Genomic DNA, 18,537 nt, shown 5'->3' on the forward strand with positions numbered 1-18,537 from the left:
CACAGTGCAACTGCTTTGAGGTTTTCCTCCTGTTACAACTTTCTAAACCCTTTACTGTCAATTTCTATTTTAGCGCTGAATGACCTAATAGTTCCCAGTGCTTTGCCTTTGGCCTAAATTTTAAATTCAACTCAACTTTTAGTACTACAATCCCGTTGGGGATGACCGTAAAAACGTGAACAAAAGATTGTAAATATTATAAAGATATTGACCCCCAAGAAATATTAGTCTTGATAACGACATCTGAATAGCCCTGGTGGTCACCATCTGGGGAAGATCCTATAAAAGGGATAACCATAATGGCATTAGGATTAATTGATGGAGATGAAGTTCAATAGTATATCCACTATCTAATTCTACTCATTATTATTAGTATTGCTAAGAAATTCACAATCTCGTGAAAAATATTTTGTACAATTATAATCCACAATCATAAAGTATGAAAAAATGTATAAAGCAGAGACTAAGGAACACCTGGTTTTTTATATACATTTTTACACAGTAATGTACTTTACTATAAAATTATGGATTTTAATTACACGCTTTAATATTATTCCTTTTTCTTCTTTTGGCCTATCACAGTCATCCAATTCGACTGGGTGGTTTTTATAGTGGGGGGTTCCGGGTTGCATCCTGCCTTCTCAGGAGTCCATCACTTTTCAGAGTATGTGCGCAGTTTATAGTGGTACACTCTTCTGCACGAGTCCTGGAGCTACTTCAGCACCTAGTTTTTCCGGGTCCCTTTTCAGGGATCTTGGGATCGTGCCTAGTGTTCCTGTTAATATTTACATTATTATTACTATTAATTTTGTTGAATAAAATGGCAGAATTAAGCAAATTTAATCTTATATATTATTTTTTCTATTTTTCTTCTTACTCGGTTCTCTGGCTCAGCGATACTTCTTAGTGATTGGCCAATATTCATATTGGGATAAATGTAAATAATGGTAAATGTAATATTTTATTTAGAACAGGATTTATTTTTTGTCAATACTGGTATTACCAGTGTATTGGTAAACAGTAATGGCGGATCTCAGGTCCAGGTCAAGCGGGGGTTGTCGTCAGTGTTGATATTATTCCATGAACGATGTCAATATCAGGTCAGGGTCGTCTCTGGTAGAACCAGCTGAACACCAGAGAGAGATACAAGGAGTTACAAGTATTAGGATGCCTCAAAGACTTGTTAGTCGATCAAAAGAGGACACCACGTGCTCAGTTATCTCTGGGAGCAGGTTTTACTGTTCATTGACAGCGTCCTAATGATATCGTCTAGTTTTCTTTTAAACTCTTCCACACTGTTGCTGTTTACAACTTCTGGTGGCAGTTTATTCTATATGTAACATACCTTGAATGTAAAGAAGTTCCCACAATGGGTTGTGTTGTATCTCCTCAGTTTTAGTTTCCACCCATTATTTCATGTCTGGTTTTCGTTTAACGTAAATATGTTACTGTCTACTTTTGTTATTGCCGAGAGAGAGAGAGAGAGAGAGAGAGAGAGAGAGAGAGAGAGAGAGAGAGAGAGAGAGAGAGAGAGAGAGGATCCAAAATAGCCAACCATTTTCTTAAATATAACAAAAGTTGTAACATTATAATGCTTGTTTACTGACAATACGATCATGAAGTTTTCTCATTTCAAGTTAGAATTCTAATGTCTTGATTTTAGGCAAATATTCAAACTCTGATATTGCATCTAGATTTTATTTTTACAGAATAAGAAACTTTGTTATTAATGACATATATTGCTATAAGAAAACTTGCCAATGTATTAATAAAAGCAAATACTATGAAATTTCATTCCCCTAAAGCAGAACAAACATTATGAATATTGGCTTATACAGTACGAGTACTTTTTTTTAGGGCAAAAGCTATAACCACAATGAAATAGAGTTTACGTCCAGTCGAGCACTACTCAGTCTCAGAGCAGGATAAAACCAAAATTTGACAATATAAGTTTTACTAATATGTTTCCTCAGACAAAAATAATACAAGCCTGAATCATTTATTCAAATAAAACCTAGAGGGTTAACTTTATTCCTTCTACATTCTTTGGAAAATTAGTAGGTGCTTCATTTACCTACTGACCTTCAACACTGTTTACTCAACTGCTGCCATATTAAAGTTGTTCTCCAAGAGTACGACACTCTGCTTGAGTATGGGAATCAGATATCTCTCTTGAATCCACCCCTTTCTGAGGGCCTGAAAATCCTTTATGATACATTAGGTAGTGTACTTGAAGTATGGGTTAGGCCAACCCATATTTCTCTCCAGAAACATTGGGACAATTTAGTTACTGTTCTTGACGTTATGGGTTAGGGCAAACCATATTTCTCTCCAGAACCCATGTGATAATTTAGGTACTGTACTTGACGTATGTGTTAGGCCAGATCAAACTGCACTCTAGAACACGCACCTGTAACTTCCAATACCACTGCCATTCTACTGGTCTGAAAGTCTCTTGTGATACAGTAGGTACTGCATTTGATTCAAGAGTTGAACCAAATCAAATTTTTTTTTTCTAGAACCCACGCCAATAACTTTCAATACCACTGCCATTCTGCTGGTCTGAAAGCCCTGGTCAGTACGCCTCTTGCGATTCATTGGGCAAAGATCTGATTTTTATACACATCTCTGCTGGACTGAATTGGACTGAATGCCTTGGTCTGAAAAACTCTCATGACACATTAGGCAAAGATCTGATTTTTATACCAATCAGGTAGGACACAAGGAACTGTCCCTTGCTCCATGGCGTCTTCAGCATCAAAACAGTATACTTTCTTGTCATTCTTGTAGACCAGAAAAACCTTACCTGGTTTCTGTGACACCTTTGCCTTGATGAAATCAAGGACTTTGTTTAGGAAGCTTAAGGCAGTGTCTGGAGAAATACCCTGTCAAAATATATATAAAGGAATCAAATGAAAAAAAGGAATATTCCACTTTTCACTTTGTGTATGGATTTTTGCATGTATGTGTTTGTGCAAACTGTTTGCACCACAATGACCCTTTAACATCTCGAAATCTTCACACTGACAAGCATATCCAAAAAAAAAAAAAAAAAAACAAAAAAAAAAAAAAAAAAAAAAAAAAGTGTGAAAAAACCAAGAAGTTAAAAGACCACTGCAAACAATGATTTACCTTCAACCAATAAAATACGCCTTTATACCAAATAATTCATGAAACACACAACTGTAACACACATACTCACAGCTGTTGCTGGTAAATCGCGAATCTTAATTTTCTGAAGTTTCTGTACGACTCCACGAGTTCGGTATCCCAGTATTAGGTATTCACTTCCTGCTAATACTCCTCTACTCCAAGAACTGATCATCTTGTGTCTGAAAAAAATACTAAGGTTTTGATACAATATCTAGCAATAAATATTCATTCAACTTTTATACAGATCTATTTCAAACATGTAACTAGGGAGAATGGGCTACCTTTCAAATTTCCAGCCGCAATTTTTTTTCGAGGTGTGTAATTTATATAAAAACAAAAAAAACACACACACCCAGACCACACGATAGCCCTGGCTTACTGCATAGTCCATATGCCTAGACATTATCTTGACAGATAGACCTTTGACTCAGGGATATCCAAACTCCTATGAGACTCTGGGAAGTTTATGATTCCGTAGCCATATCAATTCGACACTCGACCATACGTCACGATTTTTCAGAACTTTTACTTTTGCCTGTAGAAACCCATGGCCATTTTGACTACTTCGTTTGTGTGCAAAATCTTTTTCCAACTATTAGCTCGGCTTCTCCCTCTAAGGGTTCTATAAGCTGTGGCCAAATTCCTGCACATGGGCCTGTGTATTCTTCTCCTGATTATACCCACCCTAATGGTCGCCATTAACGTTAAGTACAACTACGCAGTTATGCCATGCAGGCAAAACTGAACCCACTAACGTTCAGTTTTGCCTACCCAGGCATAACTGCACAGGTATAACTGAACGTTAGTGGGTTCAGTTTTTTCCGCACAGGCTGACTGACCAGGCATAACTGCGCAGGTATAACTGAACGTTAGTGGGTTCAGTTTTTTCCGCACAGGCCGCATGTGCAGGCATAACTGAACGTTAGTGGGTTCATTTTTTTTCGCACAGGCAGACTGTACAGGCATAACTGAGCATTAGTGGGCTCAGTTTTTTCCGAACAGGCTGACTGCGCAGGCATAACAGTACAGGTATAACTGAGCGTTAGTGGGTTCCGTTTTGTCTGCACAGGCCGACTGTGCAGGTATAACTGAGTGTTAGAGGCGGCCCTTAAAGGTTGTACGTTATACTGTACACTTTTTCTGCTTTCTTTTGATCAACTTTTCAACCTTGCACACTCGCAGGAAATGAATACATTAATTGATTTTGTCTATACAAGAAACTATTTTGCTGATGTTGAGTTTTTCTTTCTGGACGCTTTCAAGAATTTCATTATCTGGACTATATAGGAGATACTAAACGCCATTTAAGCTCTGTTACAGTGACGCTGACTCCAGCTCTTTGGCCACAGAGACTTATCAGAAAATAGTTGGTCTTGATTTCAGAGGCCTATGGCAATGGCAGAACCTTATTGTTGTTAATGGCGGCAATAACCTAAAAGTTGCGATGCTAGTTTTAGTAACCACAAATCATTCAAATCGTCCACGTCTAAAGATGTAGCAAAGTACTGACTCTGTGGTCTAATGTATTATAGTATGACTCATTTTGAAAAACATGGCACAGATGCAAAGGATGGGTACAGACTGAAGTTTGTAAGGAGTATGTCAGTGGGGGGTTGCATAAAATGGAGAATTGGATTAAGCCAAAATATAGCTACAATCTTCACCTATTTAAAAAGGGATTTTCGATTACATTACCTAAACCAAAAATCAGCGTGTCAAAGACACTGACTTCACTCGAAGGGAAGAATACTGAACTTTACTATATTAAGTTCCATGTTTGTATTACAAACTTACTACTTAAAAAATCGTTGATTAGAACACAAAGAAAAGCATCACTTACTTGAATGCGGTTATCCACTTATTATCTGGGTGATGTTTCATAATGATGTAAGCCCCCGGGTCACTGCAATGATCTCTGACTCCATCAGCAACATTCTGCATTGCATCCACCAAAATTGATCTCCCCCCAATTTCAACTTTGACTTCACAGTGGTGCTCTGTGTTGGTATGCAATCCTTCATTTGTGGCACCTAAAATAAAATCACAGTATATTCTTTTATGTATCACATCAGACTGCAATTGGTCTTTGAGACTCATGATAAAAAAATATATATATTTGTGATGAAACTATTCATCTTTGACAGTTACTGCACACTTTTACAAGTGGTGCAACTCCATTTTAATGGGGAAAAAAATAAGCTTTACTTCCTGCTGCATAAACATTTAGCCAATACTTTTTTCCTAAGACAAGAAAAGCTCATTCAATGTGTCCTGTTATCAAGAAAGGCACAGAACCTCAATATGAAAAACCAGTTCTAAAATGTTTAAAAATGAAATTTATGCCGATTTAAAACACATTGCATATTAACCTAGAATAATGATCCCATACTTTTGTAATGAAACCTTTATTAATAGTTCTGTTATACACATGGCTTAATTTTACCAATAAGGGTATGGCCCTTATTGGCCTGTATTGGCAACTTATCGAAGGTATCATTCATTAGCCAGAGTTCGTTATTTCATCGTAGGAAAAGCCAGAGAGACGGTTACATATCAGGCTCCAGTAGTTTTAGGAAGGGCAGTCAATTTCTCCATTCTTCTGACCAAGATAACTGTGAAATCACCGAACAGAGGATTTAGAACCCATTTTGGAAAGACAATGTTACTAGTTCCAGCAACAGAATCAGGGCTAAAAAGTCTACTCAATAAGCTGTGTAAAACATGCTACTGTAAATTGTCTGAACATTTTTGAACTGTAGAAACTATGAACTACGTGAAAATTCTCTGATGATAGCCTGCAGAAAGGTTGAGAAAATTGGTAGCAAAGTTTTCTACAGAGAAGACAATTCAGTAGAAATTGACTACTATGGCTGGATTCAACAGAGGTGGAGTATTCTCTTCTGTATTATTATTAGTCGAATTGCAACACTACTTGAGAAAGCAGAATGATGTAGGCCTAACAACTAAAAAAGGGAGCACAGCCATGCAAAAAAAGAAATACAGACGTAAAGAATAAACTATATACGAGCAATAACAGAAGGATAAAAGAGCAAGTTCACACATCCTCCACCGAGAGAAAACAAATGCAGATTCATAAGAGATTTACTCTCAGAGTCACACCAGTTTGTTTATCAATTTCTGGGATTACCTTAATGTGGCTCTGGGCTACGATAGTGCAAACGTCGTTTGCATTAGTTATTGAAACCAATTACATAAGATCTCCGAGTGGAATTAGATACAAGGTACCAGATGGAGTTAGAATTGCACCTTGTATTTGGTCTGAAATAATTGGTGGCATCACATCTTCGCTTGTGCAAATAACTTTGAACTATGTATGTCGGATATCTAGTGATGGTCAACGTTTAACATTTAAGGCAGGTCCATAGGTTCGAAGAACATGACACACATGAAAAGTCTTGCATGTACTGTCCTGTCGTAATTCACGTTGAGGCAACGATGATCTCACAAATTCCGAGATTTTCGTTGAACGGAAAAAGTTCAAGTTTTGGGTTTTAATGAATATGAAGATACACAATATTTTATGTCACTGTGCCTTTGCAAGAGAAACGGGGAAGGAAAGCATCAACCTACTTAAACAATGACAAGAACAGCATTGGAAACAAAAAACTAAATCTTTTACAGTGAAACACAAATGCCCTAACTGTGCAAGAAGAGAACTTATAAATCTTTGTACTTATTAAGGATTTAGAAGACACCATGCAAGGGACTTCAACTACAAACCAGGCATCGTGCACAAAACATATAAACAAAAGAAAAGGAATAGGAGAATACACTTGAGCTGTAACAACTACACTCGACTGACAAAGTAAACAAAAACAAAAAAAAATTAATCAGGATAGAAGATTGGAACCCACTGGTCCTAGTTAACCTTTTCTTTAATACATCAGGTCCCGTTTTCGTGCTTTCTGCTATTGGTGAAATTAAACCATAAGAAAAACAGAGTTTTGGTTTGCAATAGAAATATGTATTCATCTTACACTGACCTCCGCTCAAATATTGCTCAAATTTGAATGCCCATAAATACGTTGACCTGAAATACTCTGAAGGGTAGTAGGTCTCCAATTCATACAGATTACATTCCATGAAGTAAACTGTTCCATGGAACCTGAAAACAAAGTTTTGCTCCCGAGTTAAACCATTCGTCATTTTCTGTAAAAGTATACAATTCAGTAAAGCTATTCAACACATTACATGCAGATATACGAACTTCAACTAGTAAAGAATAGAAACTCATAACCAAGTCTTATGCATTCTTCTTTAAAGCTCCAAGGAGTTCCAAGCTTCTGTGAAACCACCAGGTAGCTATTGAAGAGGTAAATGATTGTTACTCCACTGTACGTAAGAGATTATTTTAACTGAGGTGGAAGAGAATTAGTTACAAATACACTATGGTTGAAGACCATTGGTTAACCAAATAGGATGGGGGAGCACTGATTACAAATAGATAGCCAACACAGAGAAGCGTCGATCAGTTGTTATAGCGAGGCATACCATAAATGATCGCTTTTCTTTTTTTTTGGGGGGGGGCGGACATTTAGTTGCTAAGTTTGCTTAGGAAATACCACTAGTTATAAATATCACACAGATGACATTATTATTACGCCATGGCCATTAATTATCTAACTTGCACAGAAATTGATCAAAGTTTGAATTCTCAAGGTCAAAATCATGTGTAACCTATCATGCATAATTATACATACAAACTTAATCAAAAAAATTTTAAAAATAATAAAAATTAACAAGTCTTTAACAATGTTATTTATGGAAGCTTCCGGGTGGTTAATTTTACTTGGGTAAAATTAAAGGGATGATTCAAGGTGAGTGAGAAGTTGCTGTGGGATGACCATTTCTAATCAAGTATCATTTAAAAGTCAATAAGAGTCTTTTCCTTGTGCCAACATACTAAACCATTAGATTCAAAAGAATCGGTAGTATATCTTCAAAGTACAACCTTAGTATAAAGTAATAAATTTACAACTATCAATAAGATATTTTTCCAGTGCAACCTTACTAAAGAGTTAGGTTTAAAAGAATCAATAGAATATTACCCAAGTGCAACTTAGTAAAGTAATAAGTTAACAGGTATCAATAAGTTTTTTTCCCAGTGCAAACTTATTAAATTGTTAGATTTAAAATATAAACAGAATATTTTCCCAGCAAAATTAGTAGGGGTATTGAATTTAAAAGAACCGGCAGAAAATTTTCCCAGCGCAAACTTATTAATATATTTAAAAGAATTCCCAGTGCAAACTCAACAAAGTAGTAAATGTAAAGCATTCAATATTTTCCCAGTGTACACTTAGCTCATAAACCATTATTATCCCCATGAAAGGACTTAAAATACCTAATATTTCATGGACCTTAATTAACTTGACGTTAATGATGTAAATTACTGTTATCTACCATCACAACATCAAGATACAAAACTTACATGGTTGCATAAATTGCACAGTCTTCATAGTCCCTCTGGTCCAGCTGACTGTTGAATGGAGCCATCATCAGTTTCACAAATAAATGGCGTTCTCCAATGAAGTCTAGTGGTATCCTGAGATATCAAATACATTTATGTTCCTGCAATAAAGTCTAGGGGTAGCCTGAAATATCAATTGCATTACTCATTTTTTCTGCAATGAAGTCTAGTGGTAGCCTGAAATATTAATCGCATTACTCATTTCCTGCAACGAAGTCTAGTGGTAGCCTGAGATATCAAATGCATTTCTCATTTTTTGCAATGAATTTTAATGTTAGCCTATAGTAACAAAAGCATTCCTCATTATCTGCAATGAAGTCTACCTAGTAGTAGTCTGAAATATCAAATGCATTTCTGTTTCTTGGAAATTTCATGTCTCATTAACTACTTAACCCCATGATAATAGTTAACTTTTCCTGTGACACCCGACAGTCCATGAACTGGGAATACTCAAGCTATTTCATTCTATTTGTTATAACATCATTTCACTTAAATATGGGCAAAGTTGCTACATACTATTTAAAGTTTCATAAATCGGAAAGTTTCAGCGTAATTTAGGATGATCTACTTGATTTCACAGAGGAAGTTTTCTTCTCTTGAATTAACGCTTTTATGGTATACTGCACTGTATTTCTGATACGCCTTTCAAATAGACAGTCTGTGGTTATCGGCAGGTTTTCCGTTCCAACTGCTTGATGATAAGCGAAAATCCCGGCGCCGATAACCGGATTTTGGCACCGATTACCGGTTCATGGCGCCTCTGTTTAGTATGCATCAGCAACATCATATTACTGGCGGCAATAACCGCAAATTGGCGCACTTCACTCGAGAAAAGATTTTGGCCAAGCACCACTTTTGACAAGAATTCTAATAAGAGAAAACTCTGTGACCTCTTGTGACTAAATTTCCTTATGTAAGTTCTTTACAAATACATCTGTCTTTTTTTAATTTGGACCTATGAATTAAGATCTTCATTAGAGTGAAAGTGTTAAATCTATTTTCCTTCCTTTCCTCTTCTGCTTCCTTGTAACCAAATCAAGTTTATTCTATTTTACTTTTTTCTTCCTCTGCTTCCTTGTAACCAATTCAGACCCCTAAATAGCTATATAAATAATTACTGGTGTGTCTAATAACAGCATGTTTCTTTGACCTTCATTCTGTCATTTAAATTACACAGCTTACCTTGAAACTGGGCCCTTTTCGACCAAGAATTCTTTTTTATCAAGGATCCATCTTAATGTGTTATGCAGTCTCTCCCCGACGCTGAAATCTGGCATCTCATTCAGATGATAGGCTCTGTTCAAGTCCATATTAACCTTTGGCAAGAAAGACGTCAGGAAAACTGTTTTAATAATAATGTATGAATGTGATTATCCTTATCAAAATACTGTCTTCCACTTCAACCGCATTGGTTGTATCTAATAAGAATAATATTCAAATGAAATACTGGTTTCCACCTTCAAATGCATTATTGTTTTCCACTTCAAACTCTTCTTATTTAATAACATCAACTGTCCGAGTATTAACACTGCAGCCTGCATTCCCATGAGAGAGAAAGAAAAAAAAAAAAACATTTAGGTTTCCTGTTCCTCTAAAAGTGAACATAATTTTCCACCTACCTCCATATCATGGAAGTTCAGGAACGTAGGATCTAAGAACTTAAGCTGCGAATCGTCGTGGCTATACTTCCGCTGCTCATCAACGGAGAACGTTCCAAGGAGTTCAACATTTCTTATGCTGGTTGTACTTGGGTTTCTGGTACCAACTTGAGCAGAGCCCAAGGGAACATCTATACCATCCCAGTCGTCTATAAGTAATGAATCAGATTATTATTTTTATTTTTATCATCATTATCATTATCTTTACTATTATTCAAAAGATGAACCCTATTCACAAGGAACAAGCCCAGCAATGGGGCCACTGACTAGAAATTCAAGCTCCAAAAGAATATTAAGGTGTTCATTCGAAAACGGCAACAGAAGGTAAAGGGAAATACAGAAAGAAGAGATCGGTTATTAGAAAAACAAATAAATGAATAAGTTAATTCATAATTATTTCAATTTTTATAGCCACCAGTTGCATAAAACCGTCTCCTACCGTCACTGAATGAGAACATGTCTCAGGAACACGAAAATAAGGTAAATGTGACAAATCAAAGTAAAAACTTCAGTGCCCAGAGACGTAGAACATGTCTGAATGGATTAAGGGAAACAGTTACAACTTTTTACCTTTACTTGTGTCTCTTTTGCCCAATTTTCCAAAGCAAAATATTATAAAGAAAATAGGAATTATTGTTTGTGAAAACTAATATAAAACACGTTATTCAGGCATTGTTTTTTTTTCATAATCTCCATTTGCCTGGAAAACTGGGTATTTTCTTCGTCATATGTACTTTTCTGATTCATCAGCACGAGCGGTTTCCACAAGGAAGGAGCGCGTTCTTGAGAATAGTCCTTAAATCCACTGTAGAAAGGCGAGTGACAACTGAGGACTTGGAACAAGTACTTTCTTAGTTATTTTCTACACTCTTAAGTTCACACTGAACCAGCCCCTCATCCTCTCTTTGATTCAGTGTGAACTTGAGAATGTAGAAATAAACTACGAAAGGACTTGCTCCAAGCCCCCAGTTTTCCCTCACATTTAGTTAGTTAGTTAGTTAGTTAGTTAGTTAGTTAGTTAGTTAGTTAGTTAGTTTGTGTGTGTTGTGTTTGCGTAATTGTAATAATCAAAATGCCCTCTTTAACTTCACGAATGCTTCATGCTTTTACGGATACGCTTGTCGCTAGAAACCCTTGGACTCCAAGTGCAAGAAACATGAAGCATTTCTGGTGTCCGGATCAAGGCTTCCTAGTGACAAGCGTATCTAAACAGGCTTGAAGAATTCGAGAAGTTTAGAGCATCGTGGCTATAACAATGACTGACATACGTGTCTGGTAAAGAGTGAGCATTACCGAAAAAAGGTAAAACCTTGATGATTATACGAACGAAACTACAGTCACGAAGGAAAAGTGAAACAATTGAGATGCTAATTACTTTCGTCTCATTGCCAAGACATGGGTCACAGCACGTGCTTATAAATAACAAGTAAGCGGAAAAGTACATCACCTACTTTCAAATGGAACAGTATGGCATAACATACATCACCTCTTACACGTTGTAGCCAATCTGTAAACTGAGGGGGGCCGTCATCTTTGCTCATTTCTCTCCCATGCTGGCGCCAATCTGCCACCTGAGGGTCACCGTCATTCCTGCTCATTCCTCTGCTATGCCGCTGCCAAGCTGCCACCTGAGGGTCACCGTCATTCCTACTCATTCGTCTGCCATGCTGTCGCCAATCTGCCACCTGAGTGCGGCCGTCATTCCTGCTCATTCCTCTGTCATGTTGGCGCCAATCTGCCACCTGAGGGCCACCATCACTCCTGTTCATTCCTCTGCCATGCTGGCGCCAATCTACCACTTGAGAGTCACCGTCATTCCTGCTCATTCCACTGCCATGCTGGCGCCAATCTGCCACCTGAGGGCGGCCGTCATTCCTGCTCATTCCTCTGCCATACTGGCGCCAATCTGCCACCTGAGGGCGGCCGTCATTACTGCTCATTCCTCTGCCATACTGGCGCCAATCTGCCACCTGAGGGCGGCTGTCATTCCTGCTCATTCCCCTGCCAAATACATTTCTTCCTAATCATATTCCTTAACGGAAAAATATAAGAAAAAGATGAGATAAGACAACGCTGCATTGATGCTTAGTGAGGTTATAAAGCCAACATTGAGCACCAATGCAGTTTTGACTTTATAACCCCACTAATCATCAATGCAGTTTTGACTTTATAACTTCACTAAGCATCAATGCAATGAAGACAACGCTGCATTGATGCTCTGTGCTTAAAATAAGTGCTGACTCAGCTGTCATTCTGGAAAACAGTTCATCCCCCGTCGTCTTCAAAATACATTTAACAACTGTCCAAGGGATGTTTCATAAGCTGCTTGATAATAGACAATTCCTATCACTTCACGCCATGCACATTTAATTAGACAGCACAGGAGCCTCTTATCCATCCGACTCAGTAACGGAAAACATATATCATTTCCATGATGTTAACAAAAGTGTTTATATATATATATATATATATATATATATATATATATATATATATATATAAAGCAAATGTGTGTATATATATATATGTGTATATGTATATGTATGTATATGTATATGTATATATATATATATATATATATATATATATATATATATATATATATATATATATATATATATATATATAAAGCAAAAATAAGGTATGATATATATATATATATATATATATATATATTATTAAACTTTTTATGTATTCATAAGCAATTGGTTCTACATGGGTAAAAGCTAAAAATAATGATTAAACGATTAAAATGGAAAAGTAAATCCACAATAATACGTCTGATCTTGTTATTTAAAATACAAAGCAGAAAGCTTCCGAAGACCTGCACGGTATTCAGATTGACAAGGAGGACCGTGCAGGTCTTCGAAAGCTTTCTGCTTTGTATTTTAAATAACAATATCAGACATATTATTGTGGATTTACTTTTCCATTTTATTTTATCAACTCATGTGATTATGAGGTTTCTTTGAATTAAACGATTATAAGAAAAAGGACAAATGATTAACGGCATCAACCAAACCGAATGAGAGAGAGAGAGAGAGAGAGAGAGAGAGAGAGAGAGAGAGAGAGAGAGAGAGAGAGACCCATTTAGGGGAAGATAGACACAATGCCGAATGGCTCAAAATATGTTTGGGTATTAAGCACCTGTATATTGAGATGAGAGTAAAGTGTAATGAAATATTATATCTTTGATCTAAGGGAAAACAGCAAAAGCTATTTGTTGTTATTATTATTATCATCATTATTATTATTATTATTATTCCACAACATGAAGCACTTCATCACCGTGGTTTTGGAAATGTCAAATATATGCTACATTTTAAAAGCTATAATTACCATTATTCCACCAGATGAAGCACTTAGTAGTTCTTGGATATGTCAAATATATACTACTACATTTCACGTGCAGCAAAATGCTCTTTACATTGGTATAAAAAAAAAAAAATTAATTGTGGGGGGGGGGGGGGGGGGGGGGGTTCACAGGCCACCACCCCAAGATGTAAGGGATAGGCTGCACTCGCCTGGTTCATCTTCCAGGAAAGTGGTCCCCTCCCCCCACAATTACTAAGTTGGCGGCTACTCCCCGTCGACTGTTTATGCAATTCCTAGCTGAAGACTATATATATATAAAAAAGGGGTGTACATGATTGAGTACAGGTGAGAAGATGTGAGAAGTGTACCTGGATCACGCCCATTTACCAGCCTTTTGTTCACGTTTTCGCTTTCGCCCCTAAATCACTGCAGAGATCACTGAAGTGACCTGTGGTCTACATTTGAATGAAACTGTAGCCGAGTGACTTCTCGCCCTGACATGTGCTCCAGGAGGTGCGGCTCTTGGGGGGGAGGGGGGGATGATAAGCCGCAACCGTCCCCCTCTCCCCCCAAAATAAACTCTCTACCTGACCCATTCTATATACCTCCTGTGTAGAAACATCAAACCGATTTAACATTTCTCACCATCTCAGTGAACTTCTCAAATGACCTCACCTCTGCTTTATTGAATACATTCAGTGCATTTCAACGTGGTGCACTGTAGGCATTGCACAAGGTTCTTTGCAGCGTCCCTTCGGCCCCTAGCTGCAACCCCCTTTCATTCATTTTACTGTACTTGCGTTCATATTCTCTTTCTTTTGTCTGACTGAATCTCCTTAACTCACTCCTGTCAGTTGTTTCACAGAGGAACTGCGACGTCTTCACTCTCAAGTTTCCCTTTCAGCGTTGATTGACCTCATAGGTCTCTGGAATTGCCCTTGACAATTTAATATATTTCGTATCCATTGCCAACAGAACGTACAATTCTCAAGTTATCTTGGTTACCTTGTATACAACCTTTTCTATGTTGTTCATTCAGACAATCCTATGAATAAACGGTATGTCTGCGCGCAAACGTTGTGTAGAATTAAGGAAAAAAAAAAGAAAAAAGAAAGGGTCACATTAATAGTTTCGATAGTGACCCATCGGGGGTGGGGTGGGGGGATTTAACCCGATATGTATCCTCTAACTTTCCGGTCCGTATAGTATAGACGTCGTTGGGGATGACCGTAAAAACATGATCCAATGACTGTAAATTACTGTAATATTTTCCCCTGTGACTATTACCAGCCAACGTAGAAATTTCATCGTTGTCAATTTACTGGAGCTTGACACATACGCCGATGCCTGTACAAACCGTTTCCATGAATTCTAGCTGTTATAATAATGCAGGAATGATGAAATTGCTCTAATGTTGTATATATGTCACAAATAGATACGCTAAATTCACTTATTCCAACAGTTTTGTGTAAGTCTTATCCCAGTTTGGAAGGTAAACACACACCAGTTGGCAACAGTGCGGCGAGAGTTCACAACATCCTCACCTCACCCCCCCTTACCAAATAAACTACAATTCTAATATAGTATACAGTATAGCAGACACTAATATAACTAAAACACACACCAGTTGGCAACAGTGCCGAGAGTTCACAACATCCTCAACCCCCTCCCCCTCCCCTAAGCAAATAAACTACAATTCTAATATAGTATACAGTATAGCAGACACTAATATAACTACAACATACGCTTTTGGTGACCATCACGTACGCCGGATTCCACAAACAAACAAACGCACTGAGGTCCCGACGATTAGGCGCCCCCCCCCCCAAAAAAAAAAAAAAAAAAAGCTTAATTCATTTAATCCCTATAACTGCGTAAAATGCTTTTAATTACTCCCACCACTTGCCTGAAAGGTTCCACAACAACGTCACTGCGTCTGTGAAGGATAAAAAGCAGCTGCAAACGTAACGAGGACAAATATATACGAGTCTTCGACACAAGTGCTTGTAGCACAGTAAGTCGGGCAAGTCAGCAACTAGTATATATAGTATTTGCTTTCATCTTTGGGGCCTTGGGTCGCCCCCGGCCGGGTCCCAATCGAGTTTACCTTTCTGTTTAAGTGAGTGGCTTTACTCACAAGTTTCTTTTCGTTCAATATCACCTAATCGATTCAACTTCATTCGGGATTAGGCAATATTATAACTTGATGTAAACAAAAGGACTGCTGACGACCTGTAAATGTCAAACTTTTGCGTACACAGTATTACGGGCTGGCAACTCAAGGAAGCCGTTGTTGGCGATTTAGCAAGTCGACAACGGCGCTCCAGGGGAGAGTGATGGTCGCGTGCCGTTCGAGTTAACCTGCGTTCGTTCGGGTACGATACGTGTACAAGTCTGGACGGTATTGCATTCGTAATTTCGTATGGCGCGTCACCGCCCATCTGAGACTGTATATTATATATATATATATATATATATATATATATAATATATATATATATATATATATATATATATATATATATATTTATGTATATATATCCATAGACACACACACACACATATATTATATATACATAGTGTTTAATCTGTCAAAATTTGGCGAAATATTGGGGCAAAAGGTGCTTAGTAAATACTTGACGGGGGACAAAACTATATATATATATATATATATATATATATATATATATATATATATATATATATTTATATTCATTTGAAGCTTGAATTTTCAGTCAGTGATCCCCGTGGGCTTGGTCCATATGAATGGCGATCATCCGCTGCGATGATCCGCTAAATATATTTTATAATAATAATAATATCATTTGCATCATTCAAGATTGTCTCCCGAGACTAGGATTTCCTAAAGCTGAACATCAATGTTTACACACATATATATATATATATTATATATATATATATATATATATATATATACACACACACGATATATATCACACACACATATATATATACGTATATATATATATTATTATATATATATATATATATATATATATATATATATATATATATATAAACATTTTTCAGCTTTAGGAAATAATGGTCTTTGGAGAAAATCCTGAATGATGCAAATGATATTATTACATTATTATTATTATTATTATTATTATTATTATTATTATTATTATTATTATTATTATTATTATAAAATATATTTAGCAGATGATCGCCATTCATGTGGAACAAGCCCACAGGGATCACTGACTGAAAATTCAAGCTTCAAATGAATATGTTGTTCAAGGAAAGAAGAGAATTGGTTGTTGTAAGACAAGGGCGTTCTAACCCGAGAACAGTCAACATCATCACTCTAAAGTCTGCCCTTCAATATTTGTATAAAACAGGTATCACAGTGAATTCAAAGGGAGTCCCTACGACACGTCTGGGATGGCTTGCGCGGTGGCTGGTAATAATGTCACAATAAAAAGAAAAAATCAAGTCACAGAAAAGAGTAAATTTTGGCTCGGTAAAATGTCACGTTAATTTAGTCCTGTTTTTTTTTTTTTTTTTTTCGATAATCCCGTTCTAAATACTCCAAAAAGGTGTATATGCCTGTGCGAGTCACTGTCTAGGAAATATCAATAATGACTTTTTTTTTGTGAATTTTTTTCCAGTGACTATTTTACATGACTTGTATTTTTTCTCTCATGTGACTTTTTTCCTGTGACTATTTTACCTGTGACTTGTATTTTTTTCTCTTGTGACTTTTTTTCCTGTGATTATTTTACCTGTGATTTTTTTTTTACCTGGATTGTGCTTGCCATGGTATTCAAGGGCGAATGACCACACATGGGTACGTCCCAATGTTGATGCCCACCGGATTACTTTGGTTGTTTCTTTCAAGGAGAACCGGTCCTGCGGTAGAGAGTTGCCTGGTGTGCATTCTCTCTCTCTCTCTCTCTCTCTCTCTCTCTCTCTCTTTCAGTGTTGTCAAGGGAAACTTCTGAATACCTCCATTTTTTATTATAATTTTTTTCTTTCTTTTTTTACCCATATAGTGGTGCCACTAGATTGCAGTGCTAACTGCCACCGACCGATCTTACGAAATTGAAAATCATTCGGTAATGTCGAAAAACAAACATAACTTTCACTATTTGAATCAACTAAAGCGAGTCAAGATACAATAGACAAAAATGCCATGGAATTAATCAGAGGAAGTTTTTGAATATTTATCTAAAGCAGGACCACAAAGGAAAAAAATTATTTCGAGAGAAAAATAAATCATATTGTTCATTTTCATGTCTTAGCAGATAATAGATAGATAGAGAGAGAGAGTGCCAGTGTGTGGGGCATTGGTGGGATTTGAGCGCTGAAATGCCCCTCTCCAGTAAAAGAGGGGGGGGGGGAAGATGTTTCGTTTGTACCAGAAAGAAATAGGTTCCATTGTGGTTGGAAAGCAAGAGAGAGAGAGCGAGTGTGTATCTACGCACAAAGATGCTGACACCCACCACACACACATGAGAGAACTTGACAAATTGGAGACGATCTCTTGAGACCGGAGAAGATGGCCAATTTAGACTCTCTCTCTCTCTCTCTCTCTCTCTCTCTCTCTCTCTCTCTCTCTCTCTTCTACTACTACTACTACTTCCTTCACCCCACAAGTGTTCGCGCTATTTCATTAAACGTGTATGTCGTGGTATATATATATATATATATATATATATATATATATATATATATATATATTATGTATGTATGTATGTGTGTGTGTATGTATATTGTATATATATATATATATATATATATATATATATATATATATATAGATATATATATATATATTACGCGTGTGTGTGTGTAATATACGAGAGCTTCCGCTCGCCTATAATTCATATTAACCTATATATAGTGTTCTTACATAGGTATACTCTACATTATAAATAAATTTAATATATAGAT

At 36.8% G+C, this 18,537-nt stretch overlaps 1 protein-coding gene across 3 annotated transcripts; it reads right to left on the reverse strand.

Moving 5' to 3' along the window:
- Positions 1–558: 558 nt before the first annotated feature.
- Positions 559–15,666, reverse strand: LOC135202508 (decapping nuclease DXO homolog). 3 transcript variants are annotated; one of them, XM_064231939.1, is made up of 9 exons: positions 15,524–15,666; positions 11,789–12,303; positions 10,264–10,451; positions 9,827–9,960; positions 8,606–8,719; positions 7,152–7,279; positions 4,994–5,183; positions 3,203–3,332; positions 559–775 (listed from the first exon to the last, which is right to left on the reverse strand). In XM_064231939.1, exons 2-9 carry the CDS (start codon positions 12,297–12,299, stop codon positions 767–769), a joined length of 1,404 nt encoding a protein of 467 aa, XP_064088009.1. In that variant the 5' UTR covers positions 12,300–12,303; positions 15,524–15,666; the 3' UTR covers positions 559–766. The 3 variants fall into 3 exon arrangements, with proteins under 3 accessions (XP_064088009.1, XP_064088008.1, XP_064088007.1); XM_064231938.1 differs by lacking the exon at positions 559–775 and adding an exon at positions 1,685–2,885 and having other exon boundaries at positions 7,158–7,279; XM_064231937.1 differs by lacking the exon at positions 559–775 and adding an exon at positions 1,685–2,885.
- Positions 15,667–18,537: the final 2,871 nt, after the last annotated feature.

This window comes from Macrobrachium nipponense, chromosome 30 (genome assembly GCF_015104395.2).
Source record: "Macrobrachium nipponense isolate FS-2020 chromosome 30, ASM1510439v2, whole genome shotgun sequence".
Classification (NCBI taxonomy): domain Eukaryota; kingdom Metazoa; phylum Arthropoda; class Malacostraca; order Decapoda; family Palaemonidae; genus Macrobrachium; species Macrobrachium nipponense.